Consider the following 13,161-nt stretch of genomic DNA (forward strand, 5'->3'; position numbering starts at 1 on the left):
GGAGGAGTCCAAGGACCTGCATGTCCTTGGTGGAGTGGGAGGGGGAGTTGAAGTGTTGAGCCACGGAGTGGTTGGGTTGGTTGGTCTGGGTGTCCCAGAGGTGTTCTCTGAAATGTAACCGTTCACCTGTTCATACATTGTCATCAATTAGAGTTATGAGAATCAGACCAAAACACATTGGAAAGGGACAAAAAGTTCCATTTGAAGCGTAATACATGAGTGTGCTATGACACACGGCATTTATCAAAGCAATCCAGAAGGTCCCATTTTAAATTTGGAATATGCTGAAAAAAATGATTTCAGCTAGGTCAGGAGTGCTACAGTTGTCTCTGGGCTGTACAGGGACTTGATGGTTGTTCTACATCCTAATTTCCATTTGGTAATCTTCCATTTTGTATCTTTAATATTTGAATGGTCCCTTACTGCTGTTTGTCATTTACAAGAAGCTGGTTGCCCATGGACATCAGGTGACAACAGATTCCACCTCCGTTTTATTGCTCATGTGAATGATGGCCACTAGGACAGGTTATTGAAACAAGTGCAGATGGAATTAAAACTGGAGCAGCTCACTGCCTTTCTAAAGGAAAAAGAAACACCGTAAATTGCTACTGCTGTAATATAAGGTGTTAGAATCTTGTAAGCTATAGTCTTTAGTCAGTAATTTTCATTGCTTGATTGTCTGTGTTCTACTGACAATATTTAGGTGGTTCATCTAGGAAAATATTTATGATAAGAAAATACAAGAGATTTAGTTCCCATGGCCTTGCTTATCATCTGTCATTCATTTTGTTGCTTCACCATTTCTCCCATTTTCTTATTTTTGGCTTTTCTTTCTGTATGTCTTTCTGTTTTCTATTCCAGATGAGAGTGAATGATTTGTAGGCTGTTCTGGGGAAAGCTGCTTTCTACTGCACCTTCCTCTATTTATTTAAACCATATCTTCCCCTTATCTTTTTTTCATTTCAGTCTTCCTTCCCTTCCATTTGTCATCCCTATCCTTCTATTTTCTGTGTCCCTTTCCCACTGCACCCATAAGTTTCTTCTAAAAATTTTGTAACTTCCCGTGTGTTAAAGTGCACATCACTACCTTCATCGCCTAGATTTTTAATTGAATTACAAAAGTGAGGAAGCCCCACTCTTGGTGTGCAAAATCTTAGTCAAACTTCATCTTAAACATTACAATCATTTTTGGGCACTCCACCAAGGCTTTGAAAGGTGTACATTGCAGATTCACTGGGATTGTACTGGATATTGAAGAGGGTAATTAATGAGTTGTTTAAAATTGCCTTGTTTTCCCTTGCTGGAAAGTTTAAGGACGATCTAGATGCAGTCTTAAGAAATGATAGAGATTTGACAGGATAGATAGCAATGAATTAATTCCATTGATGGCTGAATCCAAGTCAATAATTAATTTATAATTAGAGTTCGGCCATTTTGGAATGAAACCTAAAAGCATCTTTCTCAAACGTTAGTGGAAGGTTAAAACTTTCCAAAAAACTGCAGATGCTGAATCAGTTAAAATTTTAGGTACTGTGATGGCTGGGTTAGGTAAGGCTATCAAAGGATATGATGAAAAGATAAAGTTGAGTGCATGTCAGCATGATCTTCTAGTATGGCAGACCAGATTCAAGAGCCTATCCTGTTTCTCTACATAATATTTCTGCCCTACTTCCTCAATTCCTTTGGACCTACCACTTAATCTTTGTTGTTTTCACAGAACTGATTTGAAAAAAGACAATTTGGTTTTCAAAATGTTCACTGTGCAAATAATTAAGTTGCTGACTGTGGTCAGCACAAGTTATGAGTGTTGTGAGGTAATGGGTTGGTTTCCAGTTCAGAGCTACCATTCTCTGCTTCACTTTGTAGTTATAGAGTCATAGAGATGTACAGCATGGTAACAGACTCGTTGGCCCAACTCATTTGTGCTGACCAGATATCCTAAATTAATCTAGTCCTATTTGCCAGCATTTGGCCCTTATCCTTCTAAATACTTCCTATTCAAATACTCATCCAGATGCTTTTTAAATGTTGTAATTGTACAAGCCTCCATCATTTCCTTTGGCAGCTTATTCCAGACACTCATCACCCTATGCGTGAAAAAGTTGCCCTTTAGGTCCCTCTTTAAATTTTCCCTGTCACCCTAAACCTATGCCCTCTAGTTCTGGACTTGCCCCACCCCAGATAAAAGACCTTATCTATTTCCCCTATCCATGTCCGTTATGATTTTTTTAAACCTCTATAAGGTCACCCTTTAGCCTCCGATGGTCCGGGAAAACAGCCCCAGCCTAGTCAGTTGCTCCCTCTTGCTCAAATTCCCCAACCCTAGCAACATCCCTCTAAATCTTTTCTGAACCCTTTCAAGTTTCACAACATCCTCCTTCTAGGAGCAGGGCCGGAATTGCATACAGTATTGCAAAAGTGGCCTAACCAATGTCCTGTATAGCTACAACATGACATTCCAACTCCTATACTCAATACACTGACCAATAAAGGAAAGCATAACAAATGCCTCCTTCACTATCCTGTTTACTTAATTACTCTATATTTCTGTCTTCTCCCTTTCTGCCTTATTTTTTTTCTATTCCTTTATTCACCTTTTCCTTGATCTAGTACTACAACACTTTCCCCTTCTGCTTCAATTTGCTTTGCATTCAAATTCTTTATTCTCCTAGAACCACTCATTCTTAACCCCAATGATCTCCTTACTTTTTCAGCTCCCTTTCATCCTCCAACTTGAAGTCATTTAATCTATTTCTGGCCTTATTCCTTTACCACTTTAAACCCAAAGCTTTTGATAAGAAAATACGACCTAGAGATGTTAATAATAATATGTAAATATAGCATGCCTCAATGACACCTAGAAATAGATCTGGAATGTGAAGCTTAGCAAAACATCCGTTATCATGCGAAGGGCTGAAGGATAAGTATAATGTTAAGCTTTTGTTTAAGTTGGAAAGTGCCAACAGTGGTCTTTGTTCATTTGCTACTTGTTCAGATGAATGATTTATTTTCCTTTAAATACAACACAAAATGTACTTGTGTTCTTTTGAAATTAACCTGATATTTTTGCGCCATTGTCTGAATCAAAGTATTCAGTACTGAAGAGTACAGTTAGGTACTACATTGCCTTTATAGGCATTGTATGTTCTGGACAGCACTGTACAGGTATTGTGACTTACAGCAAGTAAATGTTCACTTGGCCAGTTTTGTGGGTATACTTATTGGAACAGTAATGTGTGTGCATAGTTAAAGTTGCAGTTTCCAGTTAGCCCAACGAGAGTGAGCTGTATTATTACCCGTCATTTATATTGTGGACTGGACAAAATTCAATGCTGCATTTGATATAAAGAACAAGCTGTGATAATTAATTTTGTGAGTGTACTTGTTACTTTTAAGTAATTCTATTCCCAATGGTTTTCTTATCTTCTGACTTTTTCAAGCAGTTATCTAATTTCCTTTTTAAAGCTATTATTGAATCTGCATCTATGACTTTTTTTAGCCAGTGCATTCATGCATAATATCCATGCATAAAGGAAAAGTTGACTTATCCCCCACGGACTCCTGTATCAATTAGAATAAATCCAAGACCCTTGATTTCTTTATTCACTCATGGAATGTGGGCATCACTGGCTAAGACATATAAACCTCTTTCAGGTCACCCCTCAGCCTCTGATGCTCTGGGGAAAACAGCCCCAGCCTATTCAGCCTCTCCCTACAGCTGAAACCCTCGAACACTGGCAATATCCTTGTAAATCTTTTCTGAACCTTTTTAAGTTTCACAACATCCTTCCGAAAGGAGGGAGACCAGAATTGCACACAATATTCCAAAAGTGCCCTGGGGTAAATGGACAAGATCTTTTCCCTAGGTTAGGGAGTCCAGAACTAGAGGGCATAGGTTTACGGTGAGCGGGAAAAGGTTTTAAAAGGGACCTAAGGGGCAACTTTTTCACACAGATTTCGTGCGTTTATGGAATGAGCTGCCAGAGGAGGTGGCGGAGTCTGGTACAATTACAGCATTTAAAAGGCATCTGGATGGGTATATGAATAGGAAGGGTTTGGAATAGGCTGGGGCCACGTGCTGGTAAAAGGGACTAGATTGATTCAGAATATCTGGTTGACATGGATGAGTTGGACCAACGGGTCTGTTTCAGTGCTGTACATCTCTATGACTCTATATTTTGCCCATCCCTAATTTCCCAAAGTGCAGTTAAGAGTCAACCACATTGTTGTGGGGCTAGAGTCACATGTAGGCCATATGAGGGCAGATTTCCTTCCCTAAAGAATTTTCCTGACAGTAGTCATCATTACTGAGCTGAAAGTGTTGCTGGAAAAGCGCAGCAGGTCAGGCAGTATCCAAGGAGCAGGAGAATCGACGTTTCGGGCATGAGCCCTTCTTCAGGCTCATGCCCGAAATGTCGATTCTCCTACTCCTTGGATGCTGCCTGACCTGCTGTGCTTTTCCAGCAACACATTTTCAGCTCTGATCTCCAATCCTCACTTTCTCCTAGTAGTTATCATTAGACCCTTAATTCTAGATTCTTGTTTGAATTCAAATTCTGCCATGGTAGGATTTGAATCCATGTCCCCAGAACATTAGCTGAGGTTCTGTATTGATGGTCTCGCAGTCTTACCACTAAGCCATTGATGTCCCCATATTCACTAAGTCTTCAACCAAACCTTTATTAAAACAATAAATAATTGTGAACATCACTTTTTAACATTTCCTCTTAACCTTTTAATATCTAAGAACGCAGCATTCTCTCTCTCTCTCTCTCACATACATTCTATTTTGTTCAAAAAGTGCACAATCTGTAGGCAGTCAGTCCATGTGACATTTTATGAATTCCTACTTTGGAAATAGAACTAGTCTGACACAAAGTTGGGATACAGACAGTTTCTAACCTCATGCCTTAATGCATTGAGCTGAGATATCCCTTTTTTTTAGACTGATAAAACCTTACGTTTTCTTGGGACTGTGACTTGAAAGACGTTCTGGGATTTGCATATTAATCAATTAAAACCTGCATCCACATTCTAAGTGATTAAAGACTTAACAGTAGATTTCTTCAATACATTGCATCAGTTGTATGACCCTTTGATCTTTGACTATAAATTCTGTGTCCTTTATTCTTGCCCCATTAGCTACCTGACGAAGGAGCAGTGCTTTGAAAGCTTGTACTTTCAAATAAACCTGTTGGACTGTAACCTGGTGTAGAATGATTAAACAACAGGTATCTGTACAAAATCTTTATCCAGAACAACCAGATATCTTTTGTCCAGCTGCTTGTTATATTTTGTTACCATTTTATAAAAATAAAGTATTTCCATGTTTAAATAGTTAACATTTAGGAAACACTATCTTGATACAAAGTTAATGGTCATTTGGACAAGTGTAGATTAAATAAAGAAAACCAATGTGCCAAGCTGAAGGCATATAGAACATAGAACATTGAACAATACGGCACAGAACAGGCCCTTCGGCCCTCGATGTTGTGCCGACCTGTGAACTATTCTCAGCTCGTCCCCCTACACTATCCCATCATCATCCATGTGCTTATCCAAGGATTGTTTAAATCTCCTTAATGCGGCTGAGTTAAGTACATTGGCAGGTAGGGCATTCCATGCCCTTACCACTCTCTGTGTAAAGAACCTGCCTCTGACATCTGTCTTAAATCTATCACCCCTCAATTTGTAGTTAGGCCCACTCGTACAAGCTGACGTCACCATCCTAGGAAAAAGACTTTCAATGTCCAACCCAGATAATCCCCTGATCATCTAGTATGTCTCTATCAAATCCCCTCTTAGCCTCCTTCTTTCCAATGAGAACAGACTCCAGTCTCTCAGCCTTTCCTGATAAGACCTTTTCTCCAGACCAGGCAACATCCTAGTAAATCTCCTCTGCACCTTTTTTCCAATGCTTCCACATCCTTCCTGAAATATGGCAACCAGAACTGTACACAATATTCCAAGTGTGGCTGCAATAGCGTTTTGTATAGTTGCAGCAGCATATTGTGCTTTGGAACTCCATCTCGCTCCCAATGAAACCTAACACACCGTATGCCTCCTTAACAGCACTATCCACCGAGGTGGCAACTTTCAGGGATCTATGCACATGGACTCCAAGATCCCTCTGCACATCCACGCTACCAAGAATCTTTCCATTGACCCAGTACTCTGCCTTCCTGTTATTCTTCCCAAAGTGAATCACATCACATTTATCTGCATTGAACTCCATTTGCCACCTCTCAGCCAAATTCTGCAGTTTATCCAAGTCACCCTGCAACCTGTAACATTCTTCCACACTGTCCACTACTCCACCGACTTTAGTGTCATCTGCAAATTTACTAATCCATCCACCTGTGCCTGCATCTAAGTCATTTATAAAAATGATAAACACCAGTGGTCCCAAAACAGATCCTTGTGGCGCACCTTGAGTATCAAACTCCAGGCTGAATATTTTCCATCAACCATCACTTGCTGCATTCTTCCAGAAAGCCAGTTTCTAATCCAAACTGCTAAATCACTCTCAATTCCATGCCTCTGCATTTTTTCCAACAGCCTACCATGTGGAACCTTATCAAAGGCTTTACTGAAGTCCATGTATACCACATCAACTGCCCTACCCTCCTCTACATGCTTGGTCACCTTCTCAAAAAACTCAATGAGGTTTGTGAGACACGACCTGCCCTTGACGAAACCATGTTGACTATCTGAAATCAAATTGTTGCTTGCTAGATGATGATAAATCCTATCTTTTATAATCCTTTCCTACAACAGAAGTAAGGCTCACTGGTCTATAATTACCTGGGTCATTTCTACTGCCCTTCTTGAACAAGGGCACAACATTTGCAATCCTCCAGTCCTCTGTACTAAACCTGTAGACAATGACAACTCAAATATCAAAGCCAAAGGCTCTACTATCTCCTCCCTACCTTCCCAGAGAATCCTCAGATAAATCCCATCCATCCCAGGGGACTTGTCTACTTTCACTCCTTCTAGAATTGATAACACCCCTGCGTAACCATGCTCGATCCTTTCTAGTCTAATATTTCTTCTCATCTACAATATTCTCCTTTTCCTGAGTGAAAACCAATCAGAAATGCTCATTTAGCACCTCTCCAATTTTCATAGGGTCCACACTCAACTTCCCACTTCTGTCTTTGACTGGCCCTGTTCCTACCCTAGTCACCCTTTTATTCCTCACATACCTATAGAAAGGTTTAGGGTTCTCCTTTATTCTATTTGCTAAAGACTGCTCATGAACTCTCTTTGCTCTTTTTAACTCTTTTAAAATCCTTCCTACCTGATCTGTAACTCATCTGAACCATCTTGTCTCATCAACACAAGCCTCCTTCTTCTGCTTAACAAGAGATGCAGTTTCTATAGTAAACCATGGTTCTCTGACCTTATCACTTCCTCCCTCCCTGACAGGGACATACCTATCAAGGACACACAATAACATGTTTAACTGACTCAGTTGAGCTTTTCAAAGGGATAACAAGATGTTTGGGGATGTATTTGAAGATGTCTTGACTTCTAAAAGGTGTCTGATAACTTGCCACACAGTATTCATGCCAGTCAAAGGCCAAGTAAGGAAGGAAGAATAGAGAGGAAGCTGTTGAATAAAAAAAGGACATCTTTTCTTTATTCTTTTATGGGATGTGGTTGTATTAGTAAGGAGAGTATTTGTATTCCATCCCTAACTGCATGAGTTGCTCCATCATTTCAGTGTCAACTACATCCTTGTGGATATGGAGTCCCATGTAGACCAGATAAGGTAAGGATGGCACATTTCCTTCTCTAAGGTATGTTAGTAAACCAGGTTTTTACAACAATCACTTTCAGTTTAATAGCATCATTACTGAGACAGATTTATATTCCAGATTTATAAAATTTTCACCCAACTTTGTAGTGGGTTTGAGCTCATGCTCCCAGAGCTTTAGGATGCTCCTTTGTACTACTGGCCCAGTGGTATTATCACTACATCATCACCTCCCCTAAAACATGCCCCCCAGTGGTTGGAACTCAAACATTGATTTTCTGGAAATATTTTAATGACTTAGACTTGGATGTCCAGGCCAGGATTCCAAAGTTTACAAAACTTTATAAGTATGATGAACTGGAGGGATTATAGAATGGAAAATGTACTGGGTAGAATGGAGAAATGGATGATGAAACTTGACATAGATATATTTTTGGCATGAAGAATGAAGAGGACAGTACAAGCTTAAAGATTATAATTTTAAATGGGTTGCAGGAACAGAGGGAACTGGGGGTTTATGTGCACAGATCACTCAAGATGGCAATGCTGTTTGGGAAGTGGTTGAAATGCATCCAGGCTCTTGTTCCTAATACATGGAGATGTGCAATACAAAAACAAGGAAGTTATGACTAATCTTTATAAAACATTAATTGAATCACTGTGCAATTCTGGGCACAGTACTTTAAGAACAGTGTAAAGGCTTTTGAGAGGGTTCAGTGAAAATGTACAATTGCTTCACGGTTACCTTCCATTGTAAGGCTAAACTGGGATTGTTCTTAAAGACATGAGAGGATATTTGACAAGTGTTCAAAATCAAAAGAGGTCTACTGAGAGTTGAGTAATAGAACACCCAGATGCAAAGTGATTTTCAAATAAACCCTGATGACATAAGACAAATCACACAATTATAATCTAGGCTTTTCACTGTTAACCAATAGTTGAATTACTACAGGTTTGGTAAATTGTGATTTTATTTTATTTCCATCTTTCTTTTTATTTGTAAACTTCTATGGTCTTTTGTATAAATCGTTTTCACAAAGAGAACAACAATGTAATATACTTGGATCAGTCGGCATTTTGAAAGTATTTTTTAATCTATCTTCCAGATGGCATCTACACAAGATTCTCGATATGGCCAGAAAGAAACAGCTGACCAGAACTTTGACTACATGTTCAAATTACTGATCATTGGCAATAGTAGTGTTGGGAAGACCTCATTTCTTTTCCGCTATGCTGATGATTCCTTTACATCTGCCTTTGTGAGCACTGTGGGCATTGACTTCAAAGTAAAGACGGTTTACCGGAATGAAAAGAGGATTAAGTTGCAAATTTGGGTAAGTTTACACCTATGGTTTAAATACAGCCTCCTCTAACTCTGCAGTTCAGTGAGAATCTTACTTTATAATTTTTGTTTGGTATTTCTATAAATCATTCATGACTAAAGTTTTAAAATTTGTGGGATACTTTAGTAAAGTGTTTGCAAGGTATTAATGGCTGTTGCCTATGGGTAACTAAGTAGAGTGTATCCATTTTGTCACTGAAAGGAGACACACACCATTTCCCATTTTTTCTCTTTCTGCACATTAAACTAGTGAATTAAATCCTGAGTGGTAGTAATCCACTGAACAGCTAAGTCATGTTTGTAACATGAAGTCTTAAGGTTGAAGAGCATTGATTCAATCATGTTTGAAGAAATAAGTAGAAAGTCTGGCTTATAATGAATTTAAAACACAAAGAGACCAAAAGACAATTTTCTTTCAAAATGGAGTGATAAGTAGTTTTCTTCAATTTGTTTTTTTTTTGGTCCTGTAATATAGACTTTTATTGAGTTCTGTCAAAACTGGAATTATAATTTGGCAACTTTAATTATATTCCAGCACCCTTCTTCTTTAACCCTAATGTTTTGTTTAACTATATTCAAAGAAAATCTCCTGGAAAGTGAAATTCAAATAAATAATCACAACATGCAGTTTAACAGTCTGAACAGCAGACTTTCTCTGCACTATTTGTTACCTAGTTACTCTTAACCTTGGGAGAGTGACTCAGCTGGGTGCACCCTCATCAACATTTTCAAGTAGAAATGAAAATAATTTTTTTTTAAATTAAAAAGCAATATTAAGAAAACATTGTTTGCACGTTAAGTATGAAATACTTTCCTTGTGAAAATCATCTGATATTTCCACGCACATAATTATTGGTGAGGAAAATAAAGACTCAAGATTTGCATGTCTGTGAGAGAAAAATAGCTTTTTGCTGACATGGTAAACTGTAATTTTGTTTGTTTTTGAAGGAATATGAGCAGATTTTTCATTAAATCTAGAAACAAACATGCAACATATGTTCAGCAACAGCAATAGACATACCTGCCTATAAAGCCCTGTGTCTGCTCAGCGTCAATGCTCTGACGCCAATGGATAATTTCATTATAAAAGCACAAAGACTCAGATTAAGTCATTTTCCTTATTAGACCAACTGTTTCTCTTCAGTCTGCACGAACTTTCTGTTGCATGCTCTCTGGTTTTAAGAAAAATTGAATTATTATGCATCTGCTTTACTGGATCATACTGCAATGTGGATATTTGTAACATCAGTCAATAACTGAACAGTTTTTAATGTTGCTATAAGCTCAAATGTAAATCATACTCAAAATTAGGTTGGATGACAATTCATATACAACATGTTGACAAAAATCAATCCTATTTAACATTTAGTTCAGTCAGCATTTTATTAAATCACCAAATAATAATTGTCAATGTCAAGTGATATTATTTTAACTTTTTAATTGCATCCTCTTACACTGAAGCTCTTATTTTTGTTGACGTAACTGATATCCTGTTCCATATCATCCAGAAACTGAAAATGCATTTTGCGTAAAACCCCTCTCTATTCTGTTTGATTGGATCAGATTGTGTGGTCAGTAGAAAAGCAATAGTGCTCATCACTGACCTTTCAAAATGTTGCCTACAAAAATCTAGTCATTTCTGTGGAGCAGTCTTCCCTCTTCCAAATGGTAGTTTACTTTGACTTCGTGCCAGATTTAATTTCCAGATGTGCCACAAGCAATGAAGTGAGCAAACAGAATAAAGAGAGGACGGGTCTTTTCAGAGGTATTCCCAAGTAGTTGCTGCCATTGTCCTTCTCCAAAGCGTTTGTGGGCTGACTGGGTGCTATCTAAAGATCTTTGGTGAATTTCTGCAGTGCATCTCATCTGGCTTCTGAGTTCACAACTTGTAGTTTAAAAAAGCTATTAAAAGATTATTTGTGGAGTTCAATTAAAAGTTTGTTTCATCCTAGGAGGGATAAGCCACCTGAGGATATTTAAAAGCTTTGAATGGGCTTCATGAATGGGAGCTATATTGAATTGTTAGAATTTTAATTTTATTTGATCTTCATATGTCTCCTGAGGTCTGCCAGTTATGGATGTTGGATGCTATGGAATAATGTTGGCAGGGAGGTGAGGTAACATGGAGATCAGTGGGGATATGAGTTGGATTTGAAGTGGCATGGGACTAGGTGGGGTGAGGGGGGAATGGAGGTTAAGTAATCTTATGATTTCGAAAGCAACTGTGATGAAGTCCCAGAGAATTAATGACAGGCTTCTAACCAGTGTGCATCAGTGCTTGCCTACTCCATTGACTGCCAAGGATCTGCTTCCTACGTCAGTGTGCCTGACTGTCACACACCTCCTCTATGTAAAAATTTCATTTTATGTGACTCTTTAAAGAAAGACAGGCCTGCCAAATCAGGTTTTCTCTTTGATAGTAAAAATCTGGCTGTAATTATAAAAGAAGTTTGTTTTTACCATTAACACATGGCTTGGTAATTACACTCTGGTAAGAAGTCATTATTGTACCTGTAGAAGGGTGTAGAATCATTCACAGTAACTTGTGAATTTCCACATTATTCTGTGCACATAAGAATTCCAAGTTGCTGTTATTTCTGTGGTATAATGAGAATTCATGCAGTCAGTTTCACAATCATTACTATGCAAAACCTAGGGCACTGTATTCAAATTAACTACGTTCACAAATGCATTAAAATGCATATGGAGGAGTTTATATACATGTGTGTTACAAGTACAACTGGGGACAATTTTCTTTCCCTTTATGTAGTTAAACTACAATAGAGTAAAATGGGACAATCTGGACATTTCTGTCAGTAAAACGATAAGCCCATAGGTTATAGGAGCAGAATTAGGCTATTTGGCCCATTAAGTCTGCTCCACCATTCAATCATGGCTGGTATGTTTATCAAACACATTCTTCTGCCTTCTCCCATAACCCTTGATCCCCTTAGTAAGAATCTATCAATCCCTGTCTTAAATACCCTCAATGACTTGGTCACAGCAGCCTTCTGTAGCAATGAGTTCTACAGTGTCACCACCCTTTGGCTGAAGAAATTCCTCCTTGTCTCAATTCTAAGAGGTCATCCTGTCACTCTGAAGCTGAGGCTAACATTCTTTACTTGCAAATTATGTTAGTAGAAATTAATGTAGTGTAAATGTATGAAATGTTGTCTTAATGTTTATCAATTTGAATTCACTTCAGTTAATTTGCTAAAATGTAATTGTTTTTTGCTGAACGACCATACTAGTAATTTAACATATTTTGGAGCAGAATAGCTGAATCTACAGTATTATTAATCCATTCAAATCTTCATGATTTTGCAAACATTGAGAAAAATCAATTACAGCAATAGCACTGAAACAACTAAATTAAAGGCCAGACATTAATTGGGAAGGCACCTTATTTTGTGAAATGAAATTCTTCCATATTTAGTGTATGACATTTAAGTTTCAAAACTGTGAACTGAGATTAATTTTTCAATAGAACATAGAAAATAGAACAATACAGCACAGAACAGGCCCTTCGGCCCACAATGTTGTGCCGAACATTTGTCCTAGCTTAAGCACCTATCCAATTGCCGCTTAAAGGTCACCAATGATTCTGATTCTGACTCTGCCACTCCCAACGGCAGCGCATTCCATGCCCCCACCACTCTCTGGGTAAAGAACCTACCCCTGACATCCCCCCCATCCCCCATACCTTCCACCCTTCACCTTAAATTTATGTCCCCTTGTAACACTCTATTGTACCCGGGTAAAAGTCTCTGACTGTCTCTGACTGGGCGGCACGGTGGCACAGTGGTTAGCACTGCTGCCTCACAGCGCCGGAGACCCGGGTTAATTTCCCGCCTCAGGCGGCTGACTGTGTTGAGTTTGCACGTTCTCCCCGTGTCTGCGTGGGTTTCCTCCGGGTGCTCCAGTTTCCTCCCACAGTCCAAAGATGTGCAGGTCAGGTGAATTGGCTTTGCTAAATTGCCCGTAGTGTTAGGTAAGGGGTAAATGTAGGGGTATGGGTGGGTTGCGCTTCGGCGGGTCGGTGTGGACTTGTTGGGCC

The 13,161-nt window shown here is 38.8% G+C and overlaps 1 protein-coding gene across 2 annotated transcripts in view; it reads left to right on the forward strand.

The window, feature by feature from the left end:
• The window catches only part of LOC122549408 (ras-related protein Rab-3C), a 179,618-nt gene that overhangs the window by 3,053 nt on the left and 163,404 nt on the right, over positions 1–13,161 (forward strand). For both annotated transcript variants that reach the window (XM_043689200.1, XM_043689190.1), the window contains exon 2: positions 8,869–9,096. In XM_043689200.1, coding sequence (XP_043545135.1) covers positions 8,869–9,096 — 228 coding nt within the window. The remainder of the gene's footprint in view (positions 1–8,868; positions 9,097–13,161) is intronic.

Source organism: Chiloscyllium plagiosum, chromosome 1 (genome assembly GCF_004010195.1).
Source record: "Chiloscyllium plagiosum isolate BGI_BamShark_2017 chromosome 1, ASM401019v2, whole genome shotgun sequence".
Taxonomy (NCBI): domain Eukaryota; kingdom Metazoa; phylum Chordata; class Chondrichthyes; order Orectolobiformes; family Hemiscylliidae; genus Chiloscyllium; species Chiloscyllium plagiosum.